General features: G+C 40.2%; 1 protein-coding gene across 3 annotated transcripts in view; it reads left to right on the forward strand.

Annotated features, from left to right (window-relative positions):
* Positions 1-13784, forward strand: part of SLIT3 (slit guidance ligand 3) — a 536914-nt gene that overhangs the window by 488394 nt on the left and 34736 nt on the right. For all 3 annotated transcript variants that reach the window (XM_021410240.1, XM_021410241.1, XM_021410242.1), the window contains one exon: positions 12130-12223. In XM_021410240.1, the coding sequence (XP_021265915.1) occupies positions 12130-12223 (94 nt within the window). The remainder of the gene's footprint in view (positions 1-12129; positions 12224-13784) is intronic.

A 13784-nucleotide genomic window follows, 5' to 3' on the forward strand; every position in this document is an offset into this window, starting at 1 on the left:
CACAAGTGGAGAAGCAAAGACAAAGAAACTGCAGGTTTAGTTGTATTTTTAAGACCGTGCCCGTGGCAGTTAGCCCAGCTCAGCAGATGTGCAGTCACTCGCTAAGCCCACGGTGACAGAAGTTGGTAACTGAGTTAGAAATGGAATGACTATTTCCAGTGCCCATGTTGCATTTCAGAGAAGTTTCTTCCTAGCACTTCTGCAAGGGCAGAAACCTTCCTAACTGCAATCTAAAAATGCTTTTTCTCAAATCATTACTGGAATATACCGTTGACTCATTCAAACTGTTAGCACAACCTTTCTGGCTCAGCATGGAGTGGTAAGGAAACACCTGCAATAGTTCCTACTTCCATCCTTTGAAATCGGTTTATTACCTTCTAAGCATAGAGAAGTAATGAAGGGCTTCTTGTACACAGGAATATATTGCATGTCAAGGGATTTAATGAGGATCAAGCTTGAGTGTCTGAGTGAGGTGGGGTAGGGGAAAGCTTCTAGAATTTCCAAACTTAAAATACTTCTGTGGCTGATACAAAGGAGGCCCATGTAAATCTTTAGCTGAGAAAAGCCTTACGACTTGAATGTACATTTATTGGAGTTCTAAAATGATTTTTATGCCAAAAACTGGAAAACTTCAACTTAGCAGAGTAAAGAGTTTTGCCTACGAGCATGTTGAGCCAATTGTGCTTGCTTGTGCGCTATTTATGTGAGCTATTCTTGGGTGGTTTCAAACAAAATTCTATACAAGGAGGCAGAGCCTTTATATTTACAAGAGGAAATATATTTTCCAAGCCAAGAAAAGATATATCTAGTAAGGAACTAAATCCACTATATATGCAAATGCTATTTCCTTTTCACAGGCTTATTGCAGATTATTTTGGTTATTGCAGAGAAGAAAGGCAGGAAAGAACTAGATTGGGATTTCTTCTCGAATAACAATCTGGCTACAGGCCAGAGAACTCACATGATACTTAAGAATCAGTTTTGAAATATTTTGAGTCTACTTCCAGCTTATTGTTTTCACCTGCATATTGTCTGTGCCTATTTGGGGGAGCTTGTCAAATACTTGTGTGTTGTAACACTGTATACTAGATCCCAGTCTTGCATGTAGTATGCACGCAATTGTATGTACCACACAGTAATGATTTGCTGTCAGAGTACAGGCAGTAGCTTTGACTGCAGTTGAAACAGACTCAGTGAAGAAGAGCAGGAAATACCTCTGGAAAAATGTCATATAGATAGTGAAGAAAGGCTGCAAAAATGGGAGGGCAGCTTAAGTTAGAAATCTGAAGAGTTTACAATAGTTCATGTTTCTTAAAAACGGAAGAGTTTAGTGAACTGTGGTAAAAGTATTGCCTTAACCTGCTTCACCTCCTTTTTGGAGATGGATATTGCATCGAACCTGACCAGTCACCTGGAAGGACTCGCTGCAGTGCAGCTGGCTGGGCTGAAATATCCCTCAGAGATACACTTGGCCCTCTCTGAGCAGAAAGGCAGGGAACAGCATAAAGTAGCTGCAAGAACTGAAACCGTCAGCCAAACAAATGTTAGATGCATGCCAAGTGAATCTGAGCCATGATTTTGAGGGTTCTCTAAGAGTTGAGTCCAAACACAAGAAATTGAACATCATTTGAAGTTGCTTGATTGAATGAACAGCAGCTAAAGAAACTTCATGGAAGCAAACGGGCAGGTCATGAAGAAGCACTTTAAAAGAGCTTGTGTGTGTGACCTGTAAAGAGAAGGATCTATAAGCATAGGGTTTGACTGAAGTCTCCTATGACATCCAGGGCATCTCTGTGAATATTCTCTTCAAATAAATCATGGTGTAGTGCAACAGTACCTGAAGGTAGTAAGGTACTATCTTTAAAATGAAAAAAAAATTGGTGCCGACAACTTTAATATTGTGTTTGAACAGACTAAGAATGATGAATGCTAACATTTCAGAGAGAACGTGGGTCACTGGGGGAGTCAGGAATACTTATTGTTGTGCTCCTAACTGTGCATTCAGCTCTCTGCCTCCCCCTTGGGTGCTGACTCTGCTAATCATTCAGTTAGCAAACTGTATGTGTTTCAGAGCTGCCAAGTGTATGGATTTTATCTGTATTTATATGAACAAAGAAAGAAAGACGGATGATACTTTCAAAGGCAAAAGTAGCTTTTGTGTGAAGTAGTCTGGGGTATAATGAACTTACAATGCCATGTTTTGCCAGCAGGGACAGTGATACCCATAGGTAGAGTGAATCCAGTAGGACGGGAAAACGCAGCATCTCTTTTTGTTGTGACCAACTATTCACTAGGAGCAAGCTGAGAGATGAGAAACAGGATTAGAAATGATGCATAAAAACCATTGGGAGGTTGAGAATAGGTCTTGAAGATCTCAAGAAAAGTTACGTGGCTTAAGAGAGTCGGCAGAGCAAGATTTTTCATACTTTCCAAACGCCTATGTTGAAAATAGAAATTTCTCTGAAAGGTTGACTGGCTGGATTTTGTGGCTTAATAAATCCACATCATACAGTTTTATCCAAGAGATGTTGATTCTAGGTACAACATAGATTTCTCAGCAGATGCAGTAGTTGGATACAAATTAAGAATCGTCTAAATTACACTGAAGTTCAGACTAGGTGTTTCTGTTGCGATAATCTGTGTTGTTTTCAGTAGCCTTCAGGCGGTTTACTATAGATGCTCAACTGTTTCAGATTCTCCTTTTCTTGACTGTACGGAGACGCAACGTGTATTAGCACTGCCTAGTAGGGAATCTGAATCCCTCATCACTCTCATGTCTTGAGTGCTATAATACTTCTAAGACTGTAATCAGACTACAGTAAACACTGCAAAAATGAAATAAATGCACGTTGTAATAAGAAGAATGGTGTGAATATCTGGAGGAAGAAGGTCCAGGAGCACGCGTGTGCTATTCTCTAAGAACCATTTGCAGTCTCCCCTGATTTGTTTGATTAATGGCTAAATCATAATAGTAAATCTTATGTTCCTAAGTGAAAAACAAATTAAAGATGCATGTGTTGGAGATGTTGGCTATTGACAGATTGGCAGTATCCATGGTTTGTTTTCTTCCATAACTTAGTAATCTTCTGCTTTATCTTCTGTCTTTTGAGTTTTACTTGTTACAGCCTTTTTAGGAAAAAAATATCCCAAATATTGATGCATATATTTTCCTTTCACTGGTTTTAATAATGAAGGCCAGAAATCTTTCTTCAATTAACAGTTTTTTGCAATGTTTTCCTTTAAAATTCTCTGACAGTTTTTTCCCCACACAAAGTAGGTTGTAGACGACAAACAACTGATTTGGTAAGTGACTGCTGAAGGAAGGAATTTCCCACACTCCAGCCCCGTTTCACTTTCATTTAATAATAATATATATATATATTTTAAGTGCAGTAACCTTCTTCCTAGTTCCTTTCCATCTAATCACACAAATACAAATGGATTGTATGAAATAGGAAAACGTAAGTTAAAGAGAACAAAATAGAGAGGGGAAAGTAGGCAGATAGCTGATTGCCATGCAAAGAAAGATTCTATGGCAGAAAAGGAGACTTGATTCTCCTTAATCAAACCTTTACTCGAGCTACAAGATTCCCTCACTGTTTTTCAGCATTTTCCATGTTTGTTGTGTGCATTTACATAACTGAACCAACACTCATTCTGTGCAGCAGAGTACTGATGGCCTTTGCCTGCCATTTGATAGCTTGTTTTTTCTTTGCTCAACTTCTTATTTTATTTCTGAAGCTAAATTAAAATCATGTACTTTCTCTGGGATTACCATAGCCCAAGTCTAGCCAGTTCTAAAGCTTGAGCACTTCATCAGCTGTTTTACAACCTGGTCTGGCCACTTGATGGACTACAGCTCCACCTTACAGTTTTGTAGTCTTTCCTCTCCGAAAACAAAAATATATAGGAACATTAGAAGAGGAAGCTATGAGTTAGTCACCCCAATCTTTTCTTTTTTGAATTTTTCTAATATTTCTCCGTTTCCATCATCCTACTCTTCACTTAAATCATCATCATTCTACCAATCTTTTAACTTCCGTATCTTTTTCTAAATCTATGGCTTTGATATGCCCTATCTCCAGCTAATATAAACAAGATCTCCCTAGCTTTCTGTTATGGGAATGTAGACAAAATTGATAACATTTTTCTCATGCATTCCCTTTTTCTTTTCATTTTTGTCGCAGACAGTCTCGAGGGTCTTCACTGATTTGTTTGTAGCTATAGATCCAAATTTATAATTTTATACCTCCAAAAAGAGATCCTTTCTTCACTCATTATTGTCCATGCTTTCCCTTGAAGAGGTATCCAATGTGAAGGATATCCTATATGAAGGACTGTCTATACCAAACATATACTGTGTACTTTGGGTTAGTTTATGCTTTACTTGCTACTTCACTCAGTCTTATTTGTGATTTCTGTGACTTGTGCTTCCTCCTGTCTGCCAGAGGCAGAAATACATAGGTTTCATACAATAAGTAAATCAGTACATATATCCATTTTTGCTAAGAATCCTAAAAAGCCTCAGCTAATGGCCTCAGCTCTTTGTTCTGAAACCTAAAAAAGAATTTAAAAAAATCAGTGGCTTCTAATACTGAGAATAGTTGGTTTTTTTTTCTGAAATCCAGAGCATCCCATGGAGGGGGTGAAAAAAGCAAGTTTTAAAATAGTCTGTTTCCCTGGGAAAAAACTGCAAGTAGTTTGTATCACAGGGAAACAAATCTCAAAAACAAAGCTAGAAACTATTTCTGGATTTATGTGTTTGGAAGACAAGACTAAGATGTATTTTACCTTAGGGGACCTTGCGGTGTGCTGTGGTAGATGGTATCTGAGATTTTTGCAGTTATGCTACTTTTAGACAGAACACTATTTGCTGTTAGTGATTATGGTCTCTTTTTCTGGCGTATCTGATTGTGGTCATGTTGCACAGCCAAAGCCAAGCGCTCAGTCAAGCCAAATGACTCTGGAAGAAAGAAGTTCTGTGGGTGACTTGTGGCTGACACTCATTGCTGGAGCTCTCCAGCTTGTTCCCCTTAGCTTAGCATTGTGAGGCTGATTGGAAACAATCCTGGAGATGGGCATCAGTGGCAGCTGAGCTGTGCTGAAATGAAACCTTGTGCTGTAGGTTGGTTTTGCCCCTTGCATGTTTTTAAGTACTTGTTGGAGATAGGAGCAGGAAGGGTTTAGATAGCATGGTTCAGCCTTGTGGTTCTGCCAGGATCTAGATTGCCTGATAAATACTGAAAGCCTTGAACAAGCATCTAACAATTGGTCTCTTTTAAAATGTTGGAACTTTAGCCATATTTCCTGGAGAAAAACAGAAAATTACGGTCAAAGTTTGGTGCATTTTTTTCTGTCTTGAAGGAATTCTGCCTTACATGGAAGTTTCTCAGCTGTAGTTACTTGGCGGCTGTGAAGTGTGTTTGCTTTCTGTGCAAAAAATGAAATAGCGCCTACATTTCCTGCATGTATAACCATAAAGGAGAAGACCTGGAAGATCTGGAAGTTCTCCCTCCTTGGAGATATTCAAAAGCCATCTGGACATGGTCCTGAGTAGATGGCCCCATGTGAGCAAGAGGTTGGACCACATCAACCCAGAGGTCCCTTTCAGTCTCAGCTACTCTGTGTTTCTTGGCTTTGTTCAAAAGCATATACCTACTTCCAGTGTTGTTTATTAAAGGAGAACCACGCCACTGCTATCAGACTGAACCCCCTTGTGCTGTAACTGAAGAGTACAGAGCAGTGCTGCAGCCTTCGCAATTGCTCTCTTGTCACACAGGAGCTCTCGGCTCCAGGATTTCTACTGGTCAGATTCTCTTTTACAAAATGTATCTCATGTTTCAGGATGTAGATATACTGGAGAATTTCTTTGTTCATCAGGACCTTGGTATATCTCTTAAGAAAATGTAATTTCAGCTTCCGTTATATTCAATTATCCATATACTACATAATACTGCTGTCTTAAAGGATTGATGCAGTGATCACCCACAGATGGGAGTCATGATTCACGAAATCCAATTTGTGAAGAAACACTTACGAGGATTAGAAGTTAACCATGAGCCCAGGATTTACCTGCTTCCCTGCAGGTGATGCATACTGCGCAGTCAATGCAGCTGGCAGGTAGTCAGAGTATTCAGCACTCCGACGCTGAGAAAGTGACCATGTTAGCATTGCTGTTAGAAAATAAGGAAATCTTTCTGCATGCAAAGTATTTTTCAAAGATCTCTGTATTTAAAAATCTATTCTGAAGGATCACCTGCAGTTAGATATCTTTAGAAACTTTCAGCAAAAAAAGCGTGACTTCAGCATCTCTGTAACTTAACGCTGATTAGGTAGAGCAGGACTTGATTAACTGGAAAAAGTATTGTTAGTTCTGTAGCCAGACCCTGCTATTTAATCAGTTCTCCCTTAATCTTCAGATTACAGGCAATTGCTCCTCAAGTCTGAACAACAAGCCATTTTCTTGGGAGTCTGAATGTTGAGTCTAACTTGTAGCTACCGTTTAATAGGCCAAAACTTCATGTGTCAACACTCAGAAATGAGTTTTTAAAGCATTAGCACAGAATAAAAAGCATAAATTCACTGTTACTTTTTTGCCAGCTAAGTATTGTGGGCAGCATTCATCAAGCCAGAGCAAACTCCATTAATGAACAGTCCATACAGAGAACTCTGTTATAGTGGATTCCAGGTAATTTCTTTTGTGTTCAACATGATATTGGTGTCTAACATGGCAGCTGAGCGCATTTGCTACTGCTGGACTTTGACAGCATTTCCCTTTTCCTCATTGCAAGTTTAAACAGTTTGGAAGTAAAAAATCCAATTTTTATTTTCTAAGATGAGCATCAAATCTTTTTCATCAAATACCAACAACATTCCTGACTTAGTTATTTTCTTGGCAACGTCTCTACTAGTTTATTGGAGGGACATCCTGTGTCTGGTCCACCCTACCATTTTTAGGTTCTGTGTTCTCCTGAAATTTCCAGTTGGCACTGACTTCTTTCTAATAACTAAAAAGAGAGAAAGGGAATAGAAAAATGCAAAAAACATTTCTTCCGATATAAGTTATTAGATATCAAATGAGTAATCTCTTATGAGAATAACAGTTCAGTGTTTTTTATTACCAGTAAAGGGAAGAGTTCTATTTCGATTCACCTGGCAAAGTTCAGAACATTGCAACATACTGTTTAACCACTCAAATTCATATCGTCTCCCTGTGCAAGCTGGAAAAGTTTGCTTTGTGGATAAAGGCCAGGTTTTCTGCATCATTCCTTCACTGCAAGTTCTTTCCTTTTCTCGAGTAATATTGTGAAATTCTCAACAGTATTTTTTTGCTTTTAGTCCTCTAGGCCTTCCATAAGCTTCTCTCACGTGACAGTGAAAATATTTTCTATATTGCTTTATCAATTATTTCTTGAATATCAAGAACGACAGAACAAAGGATAATCCAAATGATGTGGAAAACAAAAGAAAATCATAGAACTCATCAGTTGCAAATTGGTGGATTAGATGGTCTTTTCAGAACTGTAGTTTTACTTAAAGAAGTAAAATACTATTAGCATCCAAATCTCTCTTTTAGTCATTAAGGAGAATAGTGTAACTTGGATCCTACTTTTAAAAGTCTAATGTGGCATGAAATGAATAGCTCTCTTGACATCTCAGAATGGAAAAAAAAAGAAAGATGATTATTAAACTTTGTGTTAAAGTCTTCTTTATTGCTCTATTGTTGCCTTGGCTTCGTTCTGAGACATGTGGAAGGCTGCAGAAAAGCCTAAGCATGTTTCTTGGCAGTTCTTCATAAGTAGTGAGCCCTGTGAAAAGTGAATATGGAAAGCCCCATGAAATTCAGGATTTCACTGAAAAAATAAGAACAGGGAAATGTTGCGTGAGATAATAAATGTTTTGTTGTGGCTTTTTAAAAAGCAACGAGCAGTGCTGGTGAAGGATACATGGGAAGTAGTTTCAAAGGGGCAAAATACCTTTTCTATTACATGAGGGGGTCATTTTTTTCCCTTTCTTTTAAAGCCTGGAATGGCAGCAATGGGAGATCCACCTGTCAGTGCTCCTCCTGTCAGTACTACTTGGTTCTAATCTGAAAGTTGCATGTTTGTGGCATATTACACTACCTCCTTCAATGGTCTAATGCTTGGTTCTCCTAAACAAGCACTAATTACCAGCACATCACCACTGCACTTAAGAAGTTTGAAGTGTTCACACAGCTGATGATATGCCTTTCTTTATAAAGATACTCTCTTCATTACCATGCTTCAGTTCTGCAGACCACAGAACATTATTGAGCTCACACCTCCAACTTCTATGAAAATAAAATCTGATGGCATAAGCGACTTATTCTTAACCTGCCCTTCGCTGGTGTGCATTGTATGTTGACCTGCTCTCTTAGGCTTTGAGGAAGGCCTTCCAGTACCTAAAGGGAGCCTACAAACAGGAGGGGAGTCAACTCTTTACAAAGGTAGATAATGGCAGGACAAGGGGAAATGGTTTTAAGTTGAAGGAGGGAACATTTAGGTTGGATATCAGGGGGAAGTTCTTTACCAAGAGGCTGGTGAGGTGCTGGCACAGGCTGCCCAGAGAGGTTGTGGATGCCCTGTCCCTGGAGGTGTTCAAGGCCAAGTTGGATGCGGCCCTGGGCAGCCTGCTCTAGTATTAGATGTGGAGGTTGGCAGCCCTGCCTGGGGCAGGGGGGTTGGAGCTTGATGATCCTTGAGGTCCCTTCCAACCCAAGCCATTCTATGATTCTGTGATTCTATGAAGGGTGTAAGAGTGCCTTGATGAAACAAAGAGTGTGTCTGGGGGTAAAAAATTCCACTGAACTGATTAGAAGAGAAATATGTTTTTTGTTGTCCTGTCTTTTGTGTAAGCACTTTAGAAATGCTTGTGTATCCAGATTGGAGCTCTGATTTGAGAATACAGAGAACAGAGGAAGATGGAAAGATTTACCACATTTAGGAAAGCATTATACTGAAGTTTCTGTTGTTTTAGCATTGTCAAATACCTTCCACAAATAGAATTAATGCCACTAGAATTTTGCCTGTGATTACTGTCCAGTTCATTTGCAGATTCACATAGCTTTCCAGTGAGAAACTTGGACTGGACCTTTAATTCCTGCACAGAGAAGCAGTCCTGTGTCACTCCAGCAAAGGGAGAGGATCAGATTTTTTCTCTGATGCTGGCATTGAAGTGGCCAATGAATATTGCACCCTCAGGTCTGATGGCAGAGTTTTTGGCCCAGCTATCTTCTGAGCAAGTGAAACAGGAGAAAGTTTTTGTGTAGCTGGTGCCTTGGATTTTGCTTTTCAGAAAATGCTTTATTTCCTTGGCATGTTTTCTGCAGTTTCTAGTGAACTTTGTTGGAGTCTGAAATAATGTATCAAGAATTTTCTTCCTGAGATGATCCTGCTCTAGTTGCAAGGCATTCCCAAGCGAGCTCCTTAATGAGTGATAGATGGGAAAAATAACAGGAAGGGTCCTCAAACTTTCCAAGTTTTGCATGAACAATGATAAATTTTTTGGATGCAGTGTTTGATACCAAGCCTGGAATTCTCCTAAATTGTGATAGTGGAGCCTTCGGAATGACACAGTGAGTCATAATATTTGACATTTGGGGAGATTTTTACTGGATCTCTAAGCACTTGTCAAGACTGTTGAGAAGAATACTTCAAGAAGAATTATTGTTTCCTTTGAGAGTTTATGAAACTGTTCTTATTTTTTTTTCAAAAGCCCATTTCCTCTTCTTCAAAGCAAAAAGAGAAATAGAAATGTGAAAAGTCTGTACTGAAGATTTTCAGCAAAAGGATGGTTGAAGTCATCTGTCCACACTGTGTTCAGTTAATAAATGGTCTTCAGAAAATATTTGCAGCTTTAGATCATTGCATTCTTTTAATGTCACCAGCCAGTTACACTTTATTCATGTTTATTTTTCACATAAGATTTGTAGTGCACTGCAAAGGGACGTGAGATATACCAAGAAGACAAACTGGTGATTGTCCAGACATTGCAGCAAATTCTGACCAGCTCACATTTGTGTCTGCCCAAAGGCCAAGGCAGTCACTTTGGCTCTTAGTATTTGGGAGAGATTGTGGGCTGTGAGTTTTGGGATTGCTAAGTAAACAGACCTATCTCCAGTCCTTCTGCCTCAAAAATGTGTTAATGACTGTCCTCAATGGAGGCAGTGTTCATATTGTTGAGAACTGAACATCCCTAGTTGCTTTTGAGGAGTAACAAAGTACAGTGGCAAACCTCAAGTCCAGGGAATGAACTGTTTCCCTGGTTCCCATGGACTTGCAGTATTCGATTTTATTGGCATGTCCCCTTCCTGAGCTGGATACACTGATGACACTTGCTCAAGTTTTGTCCAGGACTGTTAAAAGACTTGATAGTATGTAACAGCAGTGGTTTCCTGAGATTCTCTGGCTCCAGATGTAATGGACTGTCTTACAACTGCTTTTACAAACAATAAACTCTTGCCTACTGAGGATTGCCATGCTAGACTTACTCAGTTTTGCCCAACCCAACCCACTAAAAGTCATGAGGGTACGTATGGCACATGAATAGCAGTGAATACCGGCAGTCGCCCCTTCTGCCTTCAGGGCTTGCATTCCTGCTCCCCTTGCTCCTTTACGCTTGACAACTCTCAAAAGCAGATATATGGTCCATGTTTGAAATTAAAGTTTTTGAGTCATTTTTGCAAATCTCATTGTTCATCCATTCTCGTTGAAGAGCCAAATGAAGTTTTGTGTACCAACATTGCAATGTATTGAAGCTGGGTATGTGGGAGAGATAACCTGAAGGGGGGAGCTGAGGGTGTTAACAGCTTAACCCATACCTGTCACTACCAGAGTCCTTCTCAAAACTGTGCTCCCAGTCATCCCTGCCAGATCACAAGACTGATAGAAGATGGTTCTGATCTGCGTTTTCCATCTGAATTTTGATCTGTGTGGTTCTCTTGGGTTGTATTTTCATGTATTTCTTCGTAGCCACTACATTTAGAAATGCAATTATTATTGAAAATGGAGATTATCCTAAGACAGATAGAGCTGCAGCTTCATGACAATACTGCTGAAACGTTGCCAGCTCACCTAGTGCCACACATGGTATCTTTTTTTCCCACACTATCCACATGACCTGTTGCTCATACAATTACATGTATCATGTATAGGCACGCAAAATATGCATAACCTTGAAACCCTGCAGATGTGGTCTTCAGATATAGCTGCATGGGGGACTTTGGGACTATAGTTTTAAGGGTTTCTGTGTTGAGAGTACGCGACCTTTGCTTCTCCTGAAAGGCTTTGGGAGATGAGGGGTATGTTTCTGTTGGTTTCTTGGGAAGCCAAGCATTTCTGTAGTCTTTGGCTGGATCTCAAATCCTGGGGTACTGAAGTGTGACCTAATAATTTAGGACTCAGAGAAGGGGGTGTTTAAATAAACTATCTGTTTTTGAACATTCTATTAATTATTAAAATTTAAACAAATCCAGGGAGGTGCCTGGCATGTAACACACAATACCTAGAAACAGCTGAGCTGAGCTTACATGTGGTTTTTTGTCTAAAAAGACATCATCTCCTGTGAGCACAATAGAGCTAGTGCTTTTCTTATAAATAGTGAATGTTTTATAATTATATGCAGTCGTAAAGCTGGTTCCTATTATTGAGAGTCACAGAGGTTTTGGGGGAGGGTTTGTGAGTTGTCGTTCTTTTCCAGAATGATGTCTAATCAGCCTCTTTGGCAGAGTAGTGACTGTGGCTAATATGCTTTGGTGTGAAAATGTCACAATCTAATGAGTAATTTCACTTTTGTGTCACTTTCTTCCTTTGATGTAAGAGGTCAAGAACTGACCATTCAATCATTAGCCTGTCTCCAAGTGGGGTTTTCATGTCAGTGCTTTTTATACCAATCTTTCAGATTTGTATGAAATAAGCAGTACAGTCATTATAGGTCAAAGGAACTCAATTTAATGAAGTCTCATAGGACCTCACAAGCAGTATTGTCACTCCCTGCTGAACTACTGAGCTGTCTCCATTCAGGGAGATCTGCCATCATTGAACATCATGGTTGAAGCTCTTCAGGATTGTCCAAATTATGTTACAGCTTACTGCTTTTCTTTTGCCATAGGTGAACTGTGTGATGAGGTGATTAACCACTGCATTCCTGAGCTAAATCCATGCCAACATGAGTCCAAATGTGTTCCACTTGACAAAGGATCCAGGTGAGCATGCGTACATATTGGTCTGCACACACTGGGTAGATCTGTTGGCTTTGAGTATTGGGAATGACACTGACTGCTTGTAGATCTGTTGGCTTTGAGTATTGGGAATGACACTGACTGCTTCACTGGTTTAAATGGTGGTGAACCACCGGGCAATCTGTGGTTTGGGCTGTTTTGAGAGGTACATGGTAGCAGCATTCATCACTTCACTGAAGAGAGAATTTCAGAACAATTTAGCAAATAGCTAGACATTTTTTAGTTGACTGTCTCTGTATGGAAAACTTGCAGAGGAATCAAAGCAGTAAGAAAGGAGAACAAATTCAAGAGGTCTTAGTGCAGCTGTGAGCTGTGTTGTGCGCTTTCCGCTGAGGCTGTTTTCGCAGCCACAGGGCTCACCCAGAGACTTTCTGTTTCCCTCCTGGGAGGGAAGACAGGGATTTTGGCAAGGGAAGCCTTCACCTAGCACCCCTGATATGTCTGGGGAGGGGCAGTAGTGCTCTCTGGCCTTCCTGGTAACCCGCAGCTTTGGGCAGACTAAGTCCTGTGAAGCAACCAGCATAATGGATGCTAAGACAGACACAGAGCATTTCAGAATCGGTAAAAGGAAGTGAAAAAAATATTCGGTGGTGGCTATCTGAAGGGCAGCTGAATCTGTGCTAGATAGTCAGTCTGTACAGCTCAAGCCTTGTTTTTGGATGAAAAGTATCCAGATAGAAATGGTTCCAACTCTTAAGGCAGATGGAACCATCAAATGGTTCCTGAAATGATACACAGGGACTGGAAAAGTTGCTGTGTGCCGATACACGGATAGTCCCTAGCATTTTTTCTAGCTTCCATTCCTAGCTAATCCAGTAGCTACAGCATGTTACAGGGCAAAGGCTTGTAACTCAGATTTCCTCATATCACTGGATATAGGTAAGGATGGAAAGAATTGTGGTCCTGAATGGTTTACCCTGATGGGAAGCATTTTTGTATTTACCACCCAGATGCTTTGAGTAAATAAGATACTAGAGAAGTGTCCTTCACAGCAGGGCCCTTAACTCTTGGGAGGAGCCTAAATAATCATAAGTATTTTCTACTACTGTTTGTTGTGGTTTTTTTTCCCACTATTGTTGAGTTATTCTTCCTACTGTTCAGGGAATGCTAAACAAAATTTCTTTGCTTGTTCGGTCCCATTTTGCTTTCTCACAAGCCAGACTTGAAAGGCGAGGGAGCCTTTCCAGCCTTGCAAGTAGATTTATCCCAGTGTTGCTTTTTTTTGCATGCCTTAGTTGCACCAAACCGTTCAGAAATAGCTGAGAGCACTCAGCAGCTGTTGCAGCAATGTGTGGTTGCTGTTGGGTCTCATTCAAAACAACAAGCTCTGGTCCTGTGCTGTCACTGATCCCTTGAGCAGCTTGGTCCCCTGACCCATGATGTGCCATATATTTAGTGTGTAATGGGGCAGTGTGAAGCTGTGTGCAGAATGAGTCAGGCTCATGCGTCAGTCCTCTGCTCTGCTTACAGATTACAGAGCAGGGAGGTTAACGGTGGGTTCAGCTTGTCCCTGCACATCCACTGG

The sequence above is a fragment of the Numida meleagris genome, chromosome 12 (assembly GCF_002078875.1).
Source record: "Numida meleagris isolate 19003 breed g44 Domestic line chromosome 12, NumMel1.0, whole genome shotgun sequence".
NCBI lineage: Eukaryota > Metazoa > Chordata > Aves > Galliformes > Numididae > Numida > Numida meleagris.